The sequence below is a fragment of the Porites lutea genome, chromosome 9, assembly GCF_958299795.1.
Source record: "Porites lutea chromosome 9, jaPorLute2.1, whole genome shotgun sequence".
Lineage (NCBI taxonomy): Eukaryota > Metazoa > Cnidaria > Anthozoa > Scleractinia > Poritidae > Porites > Porites lutea.
Window position 1 is genome coordinate 3,727,528 of NC_133209.1, and position 20,363 is coordinate 3,747,890.

At 37.0% G+C, this 20,363-nt stretch overlaps 2 protein-coding genes and 1 long non-coding RNA gene across 5 annotated transcripts in view; all 3 read right to left on the reverse strand.

Moving 5' to 3' along the window:
- The window catches only part of LOC140947312 (zinc metalloproteinase nas-15-like), a 29,059-nt gene extending 27,662 nt beyond the window's left edge, over positions 1-1,397 (reverse strand). Inside the window, exon 1 of one of the 2 annotated variants that reach the window (XM_073396377.1) lies at positions 1,239-1,397. In XM_073396377.1, the coding sequence (XP_073252478.1) occupies positions 1,239-1,302 (64 nt within the window). In that variant the 5' untranslated portion in view covers positions 1,303-1,397. The remainder of the gene's footprint in view (positions 1-1,238) is intronic. The other variant, XM_073396378.1, reaches the window with a different exon arrangement.
- A 1,094-nt stretch (positions 1,398-2,491) lies between these two features.
- On the reverse strand, positions 2,492-4,785 carry LOC140947313 (uncharacterized). Of its 2 annotated transcripts, none has more exons than XR_012166953.1 (3): positions 4,758-4,785; positions 3,259-3,285; positions 2,492-2,679 (listed from the first exon to the last, which is right to left on the reverse strand). It is a non-coding gene; the product is annotated as an uncharacterized lncRNA (long non-coding RNA). The 2 variants fall into 2 exon arrangements; XR_012166954.1 differs by lacking the exon at positions 4,758-4,785 and adding an exon at positions 4,205-4,231.
- A 153-nt stretch (positions 4,786-4,938) lies between these two features.
- On the reverse strand, positions 4,939-16,208 carry LOC140948161 (nematocyst expressed protein 6-like). The gene is made up of 14 exons (XM_073397384.1): positions 16,116-16,208; positions 14,699-14,881; positions 13,187-13,316; positions 11,327-11,418; positions 10,571-10,654; positions 9,694-9,836; positions 7,979-8,060; positions 6,923-6,946; positions 6,786-6,806; positions 6,590-6,616; positions 5,711-5,740; positions 5,502-5,531; positions 5,185-5,214; positions 4,939-5,000 (listed from the first exon to the last, which is right to left on the reverse strand). Exons 1-14 carry the CDS (start codon positions 16,186-16,188, stop codon positions 4,939-4,941), a joined length of 1,011 nt encoding a protein of 336 aa, XP_073253485.1. The 5' UTR covers positions 16,189-16,208.
- Between the last annotated feature and the right edge of the window lie 4,155 nt (positions 16,209-20,363).

Consider the following 20,363-nt stretch of genomic DNA (forward strand, 5'->3'; position numbering starts at 1 on the left):
ATCTCAAACAAATGATACAATTAATGACATAATGCATATAGTAAACCTTCCTGAAGGAATTTAACCTTTTATTCAAGTTGAATATCTGTTTCTGCATTGAAAAAAAATAAACAATATCTTAATACGTATTTGCTTGCGTCGTGGAACCTAAAGCATTCCAGTCACCCTGAGGAAAATGACTTGTTTATCACTGATAAAATTTTACTCATTACTAATCACTCAAAGTTATCATTTTCAATCATACAATTGTATTACACTGTTTGCCCGAGCTGAAAAAACCGTTCCAAAAAATAATTGTCAAAATCCAATACATTGGCGCTATATTTGTGTCACTGTTGTTGGTTTCCAAACCGGTATTGCTTTTCGTCATTGTTTTAAAATTAGGAATTAATGAACTATTCTTAGGTCTTTCGATATATGGCCCAGTCAGGTTTTCTTTCAATATTCAAACCCAAAGAAGACTGCTATTGCCAAAATTTCCATTTAAATCAGATTAACAATCGTCAGATAATTTGTGCTGGAGGGAATGCAGATTAATTTGATTGAACAAAACTGCCATCAGTTAAACAATGAACCAACAAACAAATACCTGCATGCAATGAGCTAGTTGAGGAGTTTTTACATAATGAATAAAAAAACAAGTATGGATAACTTTTTTGTATTTGATCAAGATTTGAACTGTTGATAAGAGGTATCCCAAAATTTAGAGAACACTGATTTTCACTAAACTGAAAGCAACTCAATGGTTCTCCCCTGAGGTATTTAAGATGATATCGACTTATTTTAATTTAAGTGTAAACTTGCTATACCTACTCTATATAATTAAGGTTGTTGAATTCAGGTGAGCGACACTCAGGGTGGCTGTTTCCAAGCGTTATACGCAGGGGATATGATTGTTTTAGACAGAGTGATCGACTCAGAGGAAATTATTATTTAATCATTTAAAGGACAAACATGAATTTAGCAAAATTTTATAACCACCCTTGCCTGATACCTATATCCTATATCAATGAGATAACAAACAAGAGCGTGAAATTTTGACTGAATTATCACTGTTGAAATAGACGGACAGCCAAAGGTACGTTCAATTTCTTTTTTCAACAATTAAAAGTGAAGAAATAAAAAGTGCATATCAACGACATCCCAATAATTGTAGATTGCAACTCCATTGTTTACAACATAACCCATTAGGGCGAGTCTTCATCAGAGTTTCAAATCAAAGTGAACCCAAAGCTTACCGTCAGGATTTTGGTCAGCGCTGAACACTGTTTTAACCAGTAAAAGAGTGACCAGCCACTTCATTATACTTCCCTTGAAGAAAACCACAGCCAGACCCAACTTTTGCGCTTCACGTATCTCCAATGAAAGTTGTTGGCAAGTGTTAGGTCTAATAATGACACGTTGTATATTTATCGATATTAAAACTTAGACGATACATTCCCACTTCCTTTTAAGTCCAATATTTAAGGCTGTAGCCAATCATTCAGATGACATTGCTCATCAACGCAAGAGAATTTTTAAAAAGGCTTGGTAGTTGAGATAAAAAATGCCTACATGCCGTCAACAAGGCTTATCCTTGTGAACTCTGAAGGATGCCAATGATTATTCGCGTCATTTGAGTTAAAATACAGTTGAACCTGTCCACAACCGCCATCTTAGAGACAGAAGAAAGTGGCAGATGTAGAGAGGTTTAAACAAGAGTCATTGTTTTATTGCTGGAAATTTGTTCCCAACAACGCGCGCACTCATTGACTACTTCGAGGTCACATGACATCTAAAAATGAAACTGTTTCTCGGCAAAATCTCTGAGCGAGCAACATTGCACAATCTATGACGTCAGAGGATAGCAGAGCACTGTTACCCGCGAATGTCGACCGACGACCGCCGTTTACAGCGAGGTTTAATGAACAGTTCCAGCTTCAAATTCTTCAGCTATATAACCTTATCACTTACGACTGGTCCCTCGGGAAACAGTTAATTTTGTTTCCCGAGAATCTCAATGTTTCCCTTGGTTCCCCCTCGTGAAACATTGATACTCTCGGGAAACAAAATTAACTGTTTCCAGAGGGACCAGTCCTTAAGTTTTTAATGTAATAAAAAGTGACCGTTGTGGCGAGGTGGTCATTAATGGTGGTTCAACTGTAGATTATTTAGCTATAAAATGAAAGAAAATGCGAAAATTGTTGAGATCTACCATGGGGTAGTTATTTTAGAAAACAAACCAATTTTTTTAGGCCCTATCCAAAGGTGGGTTCAACAATCACACACTAAACTGCTTGGTCAAAGGAGGAAGGCTTGTTTTGTCTTTGTTTTTGTCGTAATTCTTTTTGAAGTAGATCTTGTCGGCCTAGTTTTCTCAACTCGTGTTGTCATCGATTGCAGTCAAAAACAAATTATATGGTGGCCAGAAACTACGTACTCGAATCCTTCGTTTGCAGGTTATCATCAATACAACTTGCATTTTATTTATTTTAAGCATGCAGTTTTGAAATTAAAATTAATTTGTGGCAGTCATATATGATCAAACGATTTTTTTTTTATTGGCGTCATTTAGTTATTACAAGCAGTACCGAAAAGGAAATTTTAAAAATAGTGCCTCAATTAAGATTGATGTAGGCCTCCTAAAACGTCTTCTCCTGTAACCCTCTTAACCTCGAGAACGTCCTCCTGGTCGTCGACCTGAAAAAAGGGCGAAATAGAATTGATTTTCACTTTCGCGGCCAGCAGCTATGTAAATTTATGGAACAAAAGAAGGTTTATACTATACATAAGACTGAAAAGGTGCCGTAACTAGCTCCCACTAGTTTTGGACATTTACAGGTTTACATGTTTATCAGAAAGCTAAGGAGCCCAGTTAAGCAGCTTAACCTCTAGGGCGTCGTCTTGGTCGTCCTAAAAATTTGGAAATTTCAGTGGCTCGAAAATTATCAGTAGATACTGATTTAACCTTTTTATCGTGCTTGCCTTAAGGTCATGCTCATCTTTGGAAAGAAATGAAAGCAGCTTTGTAGAGAGGCTTTAATCTCCAGGCTTCTTATGAGTTTTCGCAATAACTCGACTGAAAATAAATACAAGCCTAAGCTTTATCAACCGCTTAGTTTTTTTTTATTATTATTATTATTTAATTCCGAGGATCATATTCTCTTCTATACTAAGAAGTTAATTTAAGCATTTGACCAATGAAAAGATTTGGTTATTTTGTTATTTAGAAAAGAAGTCACCCATTCTAAATTCAGTGGAAAATATAAAGCAGCGTACCTCCACGGCGCCCTCTTCCTTGTCGTCCTGAAAAAAAAATTGAAAATTAATGTATCATGATTTTTTGCAAATTTGACAGCAACGGAAATAACAGTAGCTTGAAAATTATCAAGTAGATATTTTAGCGTTGACCATAAGCGAAGGGATGTTTACGAAACAGTCGCTATTTTTTATATTTATCTGTTGGAAAGATGAAGCAGCCTACCTCCACGACGTCCTCTTCTTGGTCGCCCTGAAAAAAAAAAAAAGAGAAATATAACATGTTTTCTTCTGCAGATTTCACAACAAGTTGATGATAAGAAATCTTTACTGGAACATTTACATTCCGGAGTTCCCCAAGGGTCCATTTTAGGCCCGTTATTGTTTAACAAACATACCGCCGATCTACTTGATAAGCTCAGTGACTCCATTTCATGTTATCTGAGAGGAACACGCCGATGATACTACACTTTACAAATAATGCAATGTCAAAGATCTCGCACAAAGTGTTGCTGACTTTAATAGCTCTCCCAGCCATATGGCTCCTTGGTCTTTAAAGCCCAATCTCGCCCTAAATCCACGCAAAGCAGTGACTGACCTTCATATTTAAACTTACATTGAAGAGTCTCTATATGTAGAGGTTTGCGCTCTTCGGATTCTATAAGATTACAAGTTCCCTCCGTTTTTAATAACTTTCCTGATAATCTTAAAAAGTGTGACGGTTTTTATCTATTTTCTTCTTCGCGCATATTTAAATTCTTAAAGAACCGGGAAAAGGCCAACTTATCTTAATTCTATTTTAAGTTTTATTGTACATACTTTCTCTTTTAATCGTTATTTATTCTTGACTATTTTTTAGTATATTTTTTTATTATACATATATTGGATACAAATTTTTATTTTTTTAGTATAGGAACAGATGAAGAGCCACAATTAATGTGGAAACCCTGTTAATAAACCGATAAACCTCCACGGCGTCATCTTCTTGGTCGTCATCAAAATATATTAATTTTCAGAACTATAACATGGTTTTTTGCCAGCAAAAACAGCAGAGAAAAATTAACAGCAAGAAAAATTACAGTAGCTTGAAAATTATCAAGTGGATATTTCAGCGTTTAACCAAGAAAATGAAGAAATTAAGAGCCACTTAATTATTATCCGTTGAAAATAAAATGCAGCTTACCTCCACGACGTCCTCTTCTTGGTCGTCCTTAAAAAATATGCAGAAATTTCACGTGTTTGAAAATTAGCTTGAAAATTATCAAGTAGATAATTCTGCGTTTGACCAAAGAAGACGGAACGAGTTGCTATTCTAAGATAAAAAAACTTAACTACCTCCTCCACGACGTCCTCTTGGTCGCCCTAAAAAAATATGTAAAAAAATAACATGATTTTTTTGCAAATTCTACAGCAGAAGTTACAGTAGCTTGAAAATTATGAAGTAGCTATTTACGCGTTTGAGCAAGATATGGAAAAAGTCGTCATGCTTATCTGTCTAAAATAAATAAAGTAGCTTTAACCTCCACGGCGTCCTTTTCGTGGTCGTCCTGAAAAAAAAGTTCAGAAATAATTAACATATTGTTCACAAATTAGTTCACAGAAAGCAGTTACGCGGTAGCTCGAAAATTATTAGTAAGTATTAAAGGTATTTCTGCGTTTGGCCAAGCAGAAAGTCCTTTTAAGAATAACTGGTTTTTATGCTTATCTAGATCTGTTGAAAAGATGAAGCAGCTTACCGCCACGGCGTCCTCCTCTAGGTCGTCCTGAAAAAAAAAAATTTAGATATAACATGATTTTTGCAACTTTCATAAAAACAGAAGTTAAAGTTAGCCTCAAAATTGTCAAGTAGATAGGCGATATTTTAGCGTTTGACGAAACAGAGGGTCACTTTAATTTAGGAAAGAGTCGTAAAGCTTATCTGTCAAAAACTAAGATAAAGCAGCTTACCTCTTCCACGACGCCCTACACTTGGTCTTCCTTAAAAAAAATGATAGAAATATAACATGGCTTTTTTTTTTGGCAAATTTCACAACAACAGAAATTAAAGTAGCTTGAGATTTATTATTAAGTGGATATTTCAGCGTTTGACCATGCAAGGAAATACAGTAGTTGCAAATTTCACAACAACAGAAATTAAAGTAGCTTGAGATTTAAGTGGATATTTCAGCGTTTGACCATGCAAGGAAATACAATAGTTAGTTGTAGGAACGAGTCGCTCTATCTCAATGGCGGGGTTATCTGTGAAGAAAGATAAAGCAGCTTACCTCCTCCGCGGCGTCCTCTTCTTGGTCGTCCTGAAAAAATTGTAGAAATATGATATGACTATTTTGCAAACTTCTAGAATTTCACAGCAACAGAACTTAGAATAGCTTGAGAGTTATTAGGTACTAGAAATTTCAGCGTTTAACCAAGGAAAGGGTCATTTTAGGGAAAAGTCATTATGCCTATTTTTTGAAAATAGAACGCAGCCAACCTCCTCCACGGCGTCCCCCTCTTGGTCGTCCTGAAAAAAATACATATATAGAAATTTAACATGATTTTTTGCAAATTTCACAGCGACAGAAATTACAGTTGTAGCTTAAAAATTATTAAGTATCAGAAATTTCAGGGTTTCACAAAGGAAAGGGTCATTTTAGTAAAGAGTCACCATGCTCATTTGTTGAGAAAAGAACTCAGCTTACCTCCTCCACGACGTCCTCCTGGTCGTCCTGAAAAAAAAAAATGAAGAAGACATTTTACATCATGATATTTTCCAAATTACAGTAGCTTGAAAATTATCCAAGTAATAATTTCAGCGTTTGACCAAGTGAAGGGACATTTTTAGGAAAGAGTTGGCATGTTTATGTTTTGAAAAGTTTCAAGCAAAGGCTCATAAAGAAGTTCTAATTTCCTCTACGTCCCCTTTGTTGTCCTAAAAAAAAGGATATACTGAAACTATTTTGTTACCTCCTCCACGACGTCCTCTTGGACGTCCTGAAAAAAAAAATATGTAGAAACATTAACATGACTACTGTTTTGCAAATTTCCAGAAGTTACAGTAGCTTGAAAATTTCAGCGTTTGACTATGGAAAGGGTCATTTTTAATTACAAAACAGTCACGCCATGCTTATTTGTTGAAAAGAGAACGCAGCCTACCTCCTCCACGACGTCCTCTTGGTGGACCTGAAAGCAATGTAGAAATTTTACATGACCGTTTTGCAGATTTTTAGAAATTCACAGCAACAGAAGTTAAAGTAGCTTGAAAATTTTTAAGTACTTAACAAATTTCAGCTTTTGACTATGGAAAGGGTCATTTTAGGAAAGAGTCACTATGCTTGTTTGTTTAAATGATGAAAATGATAACGCATCTTACCTCCTCCACGACGCCCTCCTGGTCGTCCTAAAAATATTTAAAAACAAGAATTAACATGATATTTTGCAGATTACAGTAGCTTGAAAATTATTCAGGAAATAATTTCAGCGTTTAACTAAGTGAAGGGAAATTTTTAGGAAAGAGTTAGCATGTTTATGTTTTGAAAACCTTAAGAGAACCTCTGAAAGAAGCTTACCTCCACGTCCCCTTTGTTGTCCTGAAAAAATGATATAACGTTATTTGTTTTATTAAATTTTACAACAACCGAAACAGCGGTAAACCGTGTTTACTTCGTAAAAAAATGTGACAGCAGCCCAATAAAGCAACACTTACCTCCAGGCCCTCTATTTGAATTTCCTGAAAATCAATGTGAACATAACATGAATTTTTAGGAATCTCACACAATTTCACAGCACAATTTCATGTTCAATCACAGCAGTTTCTTCGAACCGTTAAGAAAGAGAGCTCAGAAACATTAGGAATTCGACAAATCCGGGAAAAATTGTCAGGATTGTTTAATATATAGATTTTGATAAAATCCAATAATGATGAAATTGTTTTATTGCCTACGCAAACAATAAAATGAGATGATCGCCACTTTATACATACTGAGAGTACATTTTTATGCCTGTGACCTTACATTTCTCAATGTTTTTTCTTTAAACAGGAGTTCACCTAGTTTTCTGTTAGTATCATTTCTTTGCTGTTTTAGCTCTGCTATTACGTAATCATCATCATCATCATCGTCATCAACTTAATCATCATCGTCATCGTCATCGTCATCATCATCATTATCATCATCATCATCATCATCATCGTCATTATCATCATCATCATCATCATCATCATCGTCATTATCATCATCATCATCATCATTATCATCATCATCATCATCATCATCATCGTCATCATCATCATCATCATCATCATCATCAGCATCAGCATCATCATCACAACTATCTCCAACACCCACCTATCACGCCCGAGTTGTTCTAAAGGTGGAGAGCGCTATCCACTGGATAGCGCATTGGATTCCCCGAATACTTATCCACTGGATGGCGATTTATACGGAGGACTATTCAGCTTTTGAACAAGTGGAGGGCCAAAGATCAATATCAGCACGAATTGCTACTGAGCCTTATATTAAAAGACTCTCCAAAAAAACAGGGCGAGACGCGGCGGGGAGCCTTTCTCGCGAGGGGTGATTTTCACGCGCGCTCGCGTTTCGCTCGCGGTACTATCCCTAAGGAAAAAAGGGGGACTAATCGTAGTCTAGCTCAGCCGTGATAATTATGGTTATTGACCTGATTAGTCAAATGAGCCTTATATGTTGTTTTTTTTTTGTTTGGCAAATTTTGCCGATGGGTTGTTGTATAAGTTGTTTCATACCTCGTCGACCTGAGCATTGGTACAGTAGATTTGCTTGTTTCGCATCAATATTACTTAATCCTCGTCGCTGACCAATTTGCGCCTAATAAAACGGAAATTAAAAAACATAGTTTATTTTCTCCATGGATTTAGAGACCTTAAAAATAGTTGGAATGCGTTGGTCGCTAGCATTCGCAATGATTTAACTCGAAAATCTAGTATGATATCTCACTCTATTTCACTGACTATTTCCCATTTTGTAAAATGTTTGAACCCAGGAGTCATTTCAAAAGTAGGTAGAGTTTGATCGTACGGGTGAACGTAGTCCTGAATAGGATTGTTGATGTTGATAGTGACTGACGTTTCGACAACCTGTGCGGTAGTCATCTTCAGAGTCAAAGTAAGTTGTATCACGTCAGTTGATGGTATTATACTCTGGTTATTGACCTGATTGGTCAATTACGTCGCGATGTTATTGTTCGTCTGTCAGTTAAGCCGTGATGTTATTGGCTATGAAGACTCGTAATGTAATTGGTGCGTTTTGATCCGTCTATTATCACAGTCAAACAGTCGTCTATTGTTAGTCAAATTGTCAGCTGTTCGTAGTTAGTTTTGCTTGATTTCGTCATTGAGTCGTTTGTACAGTGCCGGTAACTGTTGACTACGATTCAGTGGCGTGAATTGTTCTAAGTTAGTAAACCAGGTTTCTAAAGTGAGTCGTTGATAGTAGTCTGTAGAATAGTTAATACATGTCGCAGAGTCCTGAGTCGATTTGATGTTTCGTTTGTAAATGGTGTTCAGCAATGTGATTGTTAACGTCATCATTTCTCGTCGCTCGTTTGTGTTCAGTCAGCCACGTGCTAGGGTTTCTACCGGTTTCACCAATGTAAGTAGCCTGGCAGTCGCAGCATTTGATCTTGAATACTGCTCCCTGTCTGTCCTTCGGTTTGTCTTTGTCCTTGACATTAGTAAGTAGTAAATTAAGGGGGTGGTGGATAGAACAATTCCGAAATCGACCTATTAGTAAAAACAGAAGGTCTTGAAGTTTCGCGAAGAATGATTCCTGTTGATTTTTGAATTGAAACCAACATAGATACTCATTGTAATGTCGTTTTCTGTATAAAGGATCCTTTTAAAAGTCATGCAAGGAAGGCATCAGTTTTTTCCTCTTGCCGCACGAGCCGAACTGTCTAAACCGTCAATTGCCTGATTATTTGTAGCTGCAATAGCGCTTGCCTTTGTTCTCATTGAAAAACGTATATTATGTCCTTTGCTTCGCAGGAAAAAAAATTCTAGGCATCCCAATACTCAAACCCGTAAAGAAAATCCAGGGTGTCAAGAACATGATTTTTACGCAAAAGCTATGATTTCTTAGTTACCCAGAGAGAAATTAAGGCATCAGTTTGAGGCCACTAGAAGGCGCTGCCAAGAGCGCACTGCTCAGCTTTCTTCCATGTTTAGGGACCCCTTTTCACATAAGCGCTTAGAATATAATTTAAAATTTTCGATAATCCTCCTTTAGGTTTATTACTTAAGCAATAGAAAACGTTTTCCGTGTTTGCATAGTCTCATATAAACACGAGAGGGGTTGGGAGAATTCGAGACATTTATGGCAAATCCGAGACGAAGTCGAGGGTTTGCATAACTGTCGAGAATTCTCCCAACTCCTCTCGTGTCTCGGCCAATCAGAGCGCGCTTACTAACTTAGTTATTTTATAACGTAATATAAAACATACCCCTCTCTGCTTGGGCAGGATGGTCACCATTCCGTTACGAGAAAATGCTTTACTTGAATAGTGCATTACACTTCCGTAATCATAAGGAGATCCAAGGGAATCGATTTGCGATCTTTCGTACTTATTAAAATTGTGCTTTTTGTCTAATTAAAAGAAAATGCGTTAAAAATATACATTCATCAATAATTATAATCTCACTCCTTAAAAGAACCTGTAGTTCATTTGCCCTAGCGCGCACGAGTTTTCGTAGCTCATTGCTAGAGCAGCTGGGCTAGAAACCATAAGATCTTTAATCTTTAAATTAATTGCGAATAGTAGTCAGGCTTGTCGTGGCAATAGGTGATCAAACTTAGCCAGTATAGATGGTGATAGTTAAAGAAACTGTGGCCTTAAGTTCGTTGGTTATAGAATCTTGTTCATGGAATTACTCGAGTGTTTTCTTCGGAGCCACCTTCTTCATTAGCTGCTATGTCTTCAACGTTTCTGTTCGTTTGTTTATGTTAGGGTTGGCAATCTCCAGAGGAGATACTAGCATGGGAATGTGTCCAGCCTCGAATAAGCGCCCTCCCCCTCCTCCTCCCAATAAGCGCTCATCCCAACCCCACCCACTTGAGTGAATAAATTCTAATAAGAGACTTCCTCGAGGACGGAGTTTTCTTCAGAGTACTTTACGGAAACCTTGCTTTATTTGTTACTTCTTCGCGTTTTGTTATTAGCATTTGTTTTGTTTCAAAGTAAACATACTTCACTTGCTGAAAATGGTGAAAATTTAATAAGCGCCCAGCCTCGAATAAGTGTCCACCTCGAATAAGCGTCCACTCTCAAGGTCCAAAAATTTAATAAGCGCCCAGGGCGGTAAATCGAATAAATACGGTACCTGGCTGTATGTTATTCCACAGTATTGTGACGAAGTCGTCCCTGTCAGGGCGAGACTGTTCGTGGAAAAAGCCAACTGCATGTCCTGTATGAAAAATAACGTTTACAGATATTCACGGTTTACTTGACTAAATCATTACGAATTTCTAGGAGAAAAAAACATAAAAGTACCTTATTCTCCTTTATTTTCGCGGGACTTAAATTTCGCGAAAATTTTCTCGGCACATTTCGCGAGTCTTTAATTTCGCGATCGCGAAGAAAAATTGTGTTTGCAGGGAATTTAATTTCGCTTTTTTACAAAAAATTTACGTTAATCAACAATTGAAACAAAACCAATATGCTGTCCCTGTTGAGGTGATATGTGAAATGGACGATACACCAAGGAACAGGGCGATAATGGAAAGATACAATACACTCGTAACTACACACTACAAGGAGCCGGGACAGGATGGTCAATTTGTACAAAGGATGTATTGCAGGAACTGTGCGAAGATGATTACTCAGATGCCGAAGAAGAACTTGAGGCGAATCTTGACACTGATTAAGATCTAAAGTTGATAGATGATAGCTCCTTGTACTAACACCTTGTACTAACACCTTGTGTTTTTCTATGTCCATTAAATTTCGCGAGATCAAAGTTCGCGGTCGTTATTTTTCGCGGATCTTTAAGTTCGCGAATTTTTTAAAATCGCGAAAATCGCGAATTTAAGAACCCGCGAAAATTAAGGAGAATAAGGTAGGAAAAATAATTCCTTACCAATTTCGTGAACTACAATCCCCTTTACCCAGCATCTTGCGCCAAGGGTAATCGCTTGAGCTCTTCCAGTTCTTCCCACCTGGGAAGAACATCTGACAAGAAACGTGAAGTTTCACTAAAACAAATGAAATGTTCCAACAGCGAAACAAGTCGCTTCTAAAACAACCTTCAGTCGACTCCCGATAACTCGAACCTCGCCAACTCAGCGAACCAAAATCGATTTCCGCTGGATTTCCCTCATAATTTACTGTCATTTTACCCTCAGTAACTCAAACCCTCGATAACTCGAATCTCCTGCTAACTCGAAGAAATGTTTGTTTCCTTTCAGATCACTTCTACACAATTTTACCCTCGAGGACCGACGAACCATGTTTTAAGCGCTTAACAAGTCGAAAATACGCAGTGAACTGCAGTCCAAATCATTGAATTTCTCTCAAAACTACCGTGTATTCTTTATCTTTAAGCTTCCCAGTTACTCTTTTGTCAATCCAATTCCAATACAATGTTTAACACTGTAATCAAGCTTTGTTGCTTAATTTCTTTTTCAAAATATCAATATACCACTTGCTGCCCTTGAAGTGAAGTGTGCATGATACTTGCATTCCTACCCCATCCCATTTCCTTACTTCTGTTTATTTGCTTCGGATACCCGATAACTCGAACTGTTTTCGATTTATCAAAAGTCGACTGAACTTATTAAGGAGTCTCGATGGGTCGGGATTCTAATGAAAAAAAAATGTATATATATATTTATTGTTACATTACCCCCAAAATTGTCAGCGAGAGATGTATCCTGTGAATGAACGGAACAGATTACCGTAAAATTCCGAAAATAAGCCCGGGAGCTTATATTTTTCAAAGGCCCTTTTTGAGGGGCTTATATTCGGAGGGGCTTATCTACGGAGGGAAATTTGCGTTTCAAAATCGATTAGGCTAGCCTTATAGTTGGAAGTAAATTTACCGTTTTTGCTTTATTTTACTTTGTATTTGAGGGCAATTTTCTAAGTACAAGCCCCCAGGGGCTTATACTTTGAGTGGCGATTTAACGGAGGGTTTTTTGCCTTACCGGTTTGGGGGGCTTATATTTGGAGGGGCGATTTAACGGAGGGTTTTTTGCGTTACCGGTTTGGGGGACTTGTATTTGGAGGGGCTTATTTTCGGAATTTTACGGTATTTTGCAGGTCAGTGAGTTGTAGAAAGAGGCACACACTTTTTTTGTCTAATTTGTTAATGCGAAATGTAATAGACAAACAGCTGCCGCCATATCATGCCATCTACACTCAACTCTTTCTTAAGGGGGGAGTCTGGTTGAAATTTTGAGTTAAATTATGAACTCGGTCATTTTTTTGTTGTATTCGTTTTTAGACAGAAAAACTATTCAACTTTAAAATATTAACACTTTCAACGTCAGAAATTATCCATAAAATGAAAAAAAAGTTCAATCTTTCGTAGTGTTTACAAAGTTGTTTTCCGTTTCCATGGCAACCGTTTCAAACAAATACATTTTGGAGGGGTTTTATATCCCTTTAAGACGGACAACTTGCAAAAACGGACACTTACAGTTAGTCCCTACCTTTCTTTACCCCTTTTAGTTAACTCTCTAGTATATAAGACCGACATCTTTCGGATAAATTTAGGTTTCTGGGAAACTCCCAAGCTACCCCTCCCCTAATCCAACATTTTGCCCTAAGTGAGAAGTAAGTGTAAATGTTGACTTAGGAGAGTGGTAGGTGGGCGGTTTCCTAGAAACCTAAATAGATCCCATCTTTCTAAGACGGACAATTAGTGCCGGTCGCAAAGACATCCGTCCTAGAGAGAGTTGGCTGTAGTTCAATACCTTGATCCTTGACTTTTACTTACTGATTTTGGGCCCCATTTTGGAATCTGACAAAACTTGCTTCTCCGTTCCTTTTTTTAAAGCTGATACAGGTTTTTCGTGTCCATTCATTCATTCCTGCTCTGATGGCGTTCATTGCTGTTGAACTTCTGGCTGAAAAAGATAAAAGATTTCGTTTATAACACTGTGCAATATGACATAATAAAGGAGAAAAATAAATAGAACAGATAATTGAAATAAACAAATAAATAAATAAATAAATGGACAAAAATAAGTATGTTATAAGGTATGAAGGAAAAGCAATAAGAGGAAACTGAAATCTCATATATATAAAAAGTGCTTCATTGGCTAAAAATAGCGTTGTCTTATAAAAACGCTAAAAGAGAAAAGGAAAAAGCCAAATGGGAATTAATTAAGCAAATAAACAATGTTCAGCTCAGGGTGGATTTATTTGCATAATGCGGCATAGGCGCATAGCCATTGAATTTGCCCGTTGGAATAAAAGTTAATATTCTTTATTATTTTAAAGTTGAAAAACAAAAAAAAAATCCTGCGGGGCAATACCGTAAACGATCTAATAAACGCCCACTCTCAAATAAACGCCTCTTATCTAATTAACGCCCCCCCCCCCCCCCCCCTTACGCTGTTAAGTTAGTATTAAACGCCCCCTGTCTAATAAACGCCTCCCTTAAAAAATTGATCCCAAATACTAGGAAATGGCGAAATAGAGCGAAATCAATCAATTTATTAATTTCATTGCTTGCTTAACATCAGTTTGTGTATTATGTCATGTTCAATTTCTAGATAAGCCGTCAGGCCCGCAGTCGAGATTCTGTTAACACAAAAACGTTTTTAGCCGAAAGCATACTGTATACAGTTATGTTGAGTTCGTTAAAATAAGTTACGAGAATAAACGCCTCTCTCTTTTAAACGCCTCCCATCTATTAAAATTAAATTAACGCCCCGGGCGATTATTAGATCATTTACGGTAAGGCTATGAATCCACCATAAGAATGTGGCCGCTTATTAGCCTAATAAATTCCTATTTGGCTTTCTCCTTTTTCTTTTTGGAAATTTTCTTTGACAACGTTATAGCAATTAGGTGTATCTAAAATGCTCACGTACACTAAATCTCATAAAATGACAATACTACTGTATAAAGCTATGCACATATATAAAGTATGCACTCATGTTTTGGACTTTGATTTTACTTTATGTTTAGAGCGAAAGTTAAAGAATCTAACCATAAAAGTCTGCACGTACACAGAGCGAGGGTCCCCAAAGGGCCTTACGGGATCCGGGATTTGCCTTTAATTTGAAGCTCTGGATTCGGGATTTTAAAGCAAAATGGGGGCGAGATTAGGGATTGAAAATGTACGCGGAAGGTGGGATGCAAAAAATAACTCTCGGGATTACAGTATTGCACTAACGTTTGGGTCAGGATTACGAGATTGAAAAACCCGTGGGAACCCTCTACCCACAGAGAAGCTCAAAGAGCCAGAGTTGAACAAACAATTCCGATATTAAAAACTTACCGAGGTCAGGTGCAATTTCATACACTACCACTCCATTAGGCCAAAGCCCTCCACCTTTCCGTGCGCCCCTTTTGCGATTGTCACCGAAATTAACATCCATTCCATGCTCGGCCCTGTAGCGCTGTTCTGGAGTCAGAATCATGTCTCCTTCGAACAGGTTCGGATCATTAACGCCTTCATTCTCTATAAAATGAGAGTAGCAATAGTGTAAGAAAACAACCGTTATATTTTACGACTTCAAAACTTATTTCCTCAGGGCGAAATCTCGTCTGAGGAACGAGCGGAGAAATTTCATAATAATTACGTATCTGGGAAGTGCTTCTGATTGGTTTTGTGTTTTGTTTCAATCAATCATCAGAAGCCCAACTGCGTCCTGGTTAGCTCAGTTGGGAGAGCGCCGGTCTGCTGAGCGGGAGGTCGTGGATTCGAATCCCGGCCGGATCAACACTCAGGGTCTTTAAAACACTGAGAAGAAAGAGCTGTGTTTGTAATGACATCTGCAAATGGTTAGTCTTTCTAGTCTTCTCGGATAAGGATGAAAAATCGTAGTAACCGTCTCACGGCACTTACATCTATCTGTTCGATTCTTGTGGGACGTAAAAGAACCCACACCACTGTCCTAAAAGAGTAGGAGACGTAGAACCCGGTGATGTGGACAACCTTCACACATCATTCACATCATGGGTTTTGTGGGACTACAGTAATTAAGCTCATAAAAAAATGGACCGATAGCGGCTGCAAGTGCCGCCTTTGTATGCTGACGTCCGAGCTTACTGTTCACATGTTGATAAATAATATAGAGTACCGAAGTGTGACGTCATAGAAAATGAAATTTGGGAAATTATGGGATTTGTTAAGATATTCTGAAAGAACAACGTCCAAGACGCCTACTCGCCAAAAATTAGCAATTTGGGGCAGATTAATTTGTCTCTTAGATATTAGCCCAGTTATGCTCCGATGACTCCATACAAATCCTTCTAAATCTTACCTGGTTCCTAATCTTATGAACCAAGCCAAATTTAGAAGGATTTGTATGGAATCGTCACAGCAACAGAGACAATTTGCCCCGAACTGCTAATTTTTGGCGAGTAGGCGTCTTGGACGTTGTTCTTTCAGAATATCTTAACAAATCCCATAATTTCACAAATTTCATTTTTATGACGTCATCACTGCGGTACTCTATTGTAAAGAGGAAACGTTTGTTGTCCTCTCATCCATGACTCCTTCCTTCCTTTACCCAGGTTTGATTTGGATGTTGACGCTTCTCAGTAGCCCTTGTTCCTCAGAAGCCTAGCCAATTTTCTTTTTCTTTTTTTTTTTTTTTTAAAGGAAGGGGAACCAAATCGCACCTAGAAAAATTCACGAGGTCAAACTATTATCGATTGTTTTTTTATCACTTTAAGACCGAAATACTTACCATCCGGATTATGGTCAGCACAAAGCACTGCGTTCACCAAGAACAGAAGAGTAAACCACTTCATGTTGATCATCTCATGATACTTGTCACGAACAAACTGACACTGACTTAAAATAACACTCAAATGAGAGCTGTCTAAGTCTTATATGGATTTGTTGTTGGTCAATATTTATACAATCACTAAAAACGAGGTTTACATTTTTTTTTTAGCATTCAATATTTTAATGTGTATCATTGACAAACTCCATTCTGGAAATAGGACCTAACATATATGTTACTTCCATTATTTGCACAAATCAAAAGGAGAGACACCTAAAAATAACTCTCAAATGAGAGCCGTATAATTGTTAAGTGTATTTGAAGTTGGTCAATATTTATAAAATGACTAAAAACAAGGTTTACATTTTTTAGCGTTTACATATTTCAATGGTGTGTATCATTCACAAACTCCATACTGGAAATATGAAAATATATGATAGTTCCATCGTACAAATCAAAAAGAGAGATACCTAAAATATTTGTTGTCTAATTGTTGTAGTTTGTCAACATTTATCAAACGTTTAAAACCAAGATTTACAATTTTTTAGCACTCAATATTTTAATATGTATCATTGACAAACTCCATATTTACTGGTAATATGAGAATATATGTATCCGGCTTCCTGATCAAAATGTGCTAAGTACAAACCTTTCAATAAAACTTCAATAAACAGCAGAGTGGCTCGTGTTGCTTCTTTCAACTCAAGAAAATTCATTTTCTTGCTTACTTTATGGCAATTTATAACTTTTTTGTCATTTCTATTAGTTTTTAATTCATGTCCGTGTGTGCAGTTTGCGTACTAGACTTTAAGAACTTCCTTGTATAGATTTCTATTTTAGAACTTTCTAAATTAAGATTATTTTCTAAATTAAGGTTATTTTCAACAATAATTTTTCCCAGTGGAAAAAAAAATTTTTTATCATACTCAAATTAAAACAAATTGGTTAAATTACGGTTAATTGAATTTTATTAAGCTGTAGGAACAGCATGGAATCAATCAGATTGTTTTTTGGGGCGGCATGAAATTGTTTTTGTTTTAATGTTTTCTTTTCTTATTTTTACTTTTCTCATTACTTTGTTTTTGTGTTGTTAATGTTGTTGTGTTTTCCCTTCTCCCGAAACCAAGATATAATATCAGACACTTTGTTTTAAGAGGGAACCTAATTGTCACATACCAATTGCCACTCTAATATTAACCACAATACTTACGCTCTTAGCAATACAATACAATACAATACAATATTCTTTATTTAATCAAGGTGACCTAATAACCCAATGAGTTATCTAACTTACGGCCTTCACAACAATACAAAATACACATATAAGGGCCTGTTTACATGGAGGTGGGGGACCCCAGGTAGGTGAGGTAAATTATGGTGGGTCACCCCACCAATCATGTAAACGTGATCAAATTAAAATGAGAGATTATATGGACAAACGGGTTACCCCACCTAAGCGGGTTACCTCACCTACCTGGGGTCCCCCACCTCCATGTAAACAGGCCCTAAGAGACAAGCAAGCAACATAAACAAGCAGCATACGTATTATGCTCGTAGTGCATTATCAGATAATCTAGTTATTGAATCTTTCCGCACAAACCTAAGGAGATTTTCTTCAAGGACAAGTAAATCGTTTTGGAACAACATTCCTTCGTCGTAGTTACTAAAACAAGGAATGACCTACAATGACTTACAATGATCTACAATGACCTATAATGACCTACAATGATCTGCAATGACCTACAATGACCTACAATGATCTACAATGACCTACAATGAGCTACTATGACCGAACGTGTAATCCCTGTAATGAGCTAAAATGAAGATTTTAGAAAAAGACAAAAAAAAAAAAGATCAGGGGACATGTGTGCGTAAACGTAACGCGTTTAGTCTACTGCATGACAGCCCATTTAACGATGACAGCATCTCTAATTATTTACGCTTTGAGATAAATTCACAGTGTAATAAAACCATCCCTTGCAACCTTTCGCATTAGTTTTATTTTGTCTTGTCTTTTTTTCAAACAAATTGAACAAACACAGTCACCCCAACAGTCGATCCGGGGGGATCTTCAAGGGACGTAAGGATAGAGATGTACAAAGGAGGCCTTCAAATTCTGACCCTGTTCAAAAGAAAAATTGTTCATTTTTTTTTAAGTACCCTGGCCTGTATAAGACATCATAAGACCCTTTAAATGGCTTTCGGTCCAACAGGATGCCCTGTTTGTAACGCTAAATAGTAGAATCCATATCCTGCTCAGCGGCCCATACCCATCTAGGCCAAATAAGGGAGTGCCTGCATGACTTCCGTCAATACAGGGTATAATAGTGCTATACCGGTAAAAACACGATTGCAATAATCTATTTTCAACTTTATCAAGTTACCTGAGATCAGGCACAATTTTTGTTTTGCCTTTTCAAAATGTGCTTGGCAATTTAATACTATAAGCCTAGTGTCACGTCCAAGCGTGACACACGACAAACATCATTGTCTGTCATTTTGTAGCTCATTGCAGGGCTTATTTTAACTCATTTTAGCTCCTAGCAGCTCATTGTAGCTCGTAGTAGCTCATCGTAGATCATTGTAGGTCATTGTAGGTCATTGTAGGTTATTCCTTGTTTTAGTAACTACGACACACGTCCCCTGATCTTTTTTTTCTGTCTTTTTCTAAAATCTTCATTTTAGCTCCTTACAGGGATTACACGTTCGGTCATAGTAGCTCATTGTAGGTCATTGTAGATCATTGTAGGTCATTGTAGGTCATTCCTTGTTTTAGTAACTACGATTCCTTCGTCCATCCGTCAAAAATCTTCGAAAACAGAATTTAAATGTATATTGACAAGTTAGTATGCCGCTCAGTACTAATATTGCTGTCCTAAGTATTATTAATATCTATACTGTATCTATCTTTCTTTGTCATAAATATACAATTTTACTAATCAAGGGGCGCAATATTAGTCTTTCTAGATGTGCCCCTCTCCCAAGGACTGTATCAAAGTTCTGGAAAAGAAAGAGAAAGTTGTTGTCTTGTGTTCCCGTCCTCGACAAAACGTGGGGCACTTTCACGTCATAGGCGTGCAACGACGGCAAAGAAATGTACAAAAAAAGCGTGCGTGCAAAGTTGTTGTTTTAAAAATCTAAACGTGTTGCTTTTTTGCCATTCTCGTTGCCGTGGCCGTCGTCGTTTCTTAAGCTCCCTAATTACCTAGAGGAGTACGTGTATTAGTGCGCATGCCCACTGGCAGCCACTGGTTAAGTATCTGACTCCCCTAAGCCCTCAGCCATACTTTTGTTCGTCATACTGACCATCTAAAATTAGTCTTCAACAAACAACCGTCATTAAGTCTATTATTAGTTACTTGTCTGTACTTGCCTGGCCAGTTAATTTACAGTGCGTTTCTTTACTAAAATCAAAGATAAGTAAAAAATCCGGTTCATTAGGATTTTACGTTGAGAAAAGAAACGATGTATCCAAAAACCGACCATTCTTAATTCATTTTTATTAAAACAAACCACCGTCAATATCGACTGTATCATCATGCAAACCTAGAATAGATTTTCACTGAATATTTGCAATATGGAACAAAAACCATTAAGACTATATGTAATATCAGCTGTCATTGTTTCTGGCAGTTTCATAGTTATTGATAAACATTCAAGTTGGCAGCCTCAAGAACTAAAATAACAAAATGGCAAAATCTATAATTGGAATTTTTACATATTTAAGATATCACATATTAGTTGGGAATATGCTGAAACAAATATATATTCTAATATATCTTAAACATAAGATAAATACCCTGAAATGAAGCTGTTTAACGTTGCATTCCGGATGTATTCCTTGATTTCTTTAAGTGACAGGGATGATCCAAAAATGTAATTTTTAATTTGAAATTTTTGATAACAGGATTTTTTGGGGTTGGAAAATTTGGTAAAGTATGTTTTTGGGTGGCTTGATTTACGTAGGGTTTTTTCTTTTTTTTTTTTTGTATATTCAAAACAATCTGAAGTTACAGTCATTCTGCGTAATGTTATTGATGAAACAAAATATGTTTGTGAGTGTCTCGAGTGTTGTAAGAATCCAGAGGGCTCGGAAATTCGGCATGCGATTTTTTTTTTGTGGGGATAATTTTTGTCCAGGGATGTTTTGTTTGGTTTTGTTGAAAACCCTAGGAATTTGTTTGGGTTTTGATTTTTGCCCCCGGCCAC

What these genes read in the sequence shown, in the direction of transcription:
- LOC140948161 (XM_073397384.1), bottom strand. Translation starts at nt 16,188, where the DNA reads ATGATCAACATGAAGTGGTTTACTCTTCTGTTCTTGGTGAACGCAGTG. An exon ending in AGGAGGGCGTCGTGGAGGAG is followed by an intron (nt 5,741 to 6,589) that starts GTAAGATGCGTT and finishes TATTTTTTTCAG; the next exon opens with GACGACCAAGAGGGGGACGC. An exon ending in AAGAGGACGCCGCGGAGGAG is followed by an intron (nt 5,215 to 5,501) that starts GTAAGCTGCTTT and finishes ATTTTTTTTAAG; the next exon opens with GAAGACCAAGTGTAGGGCGT.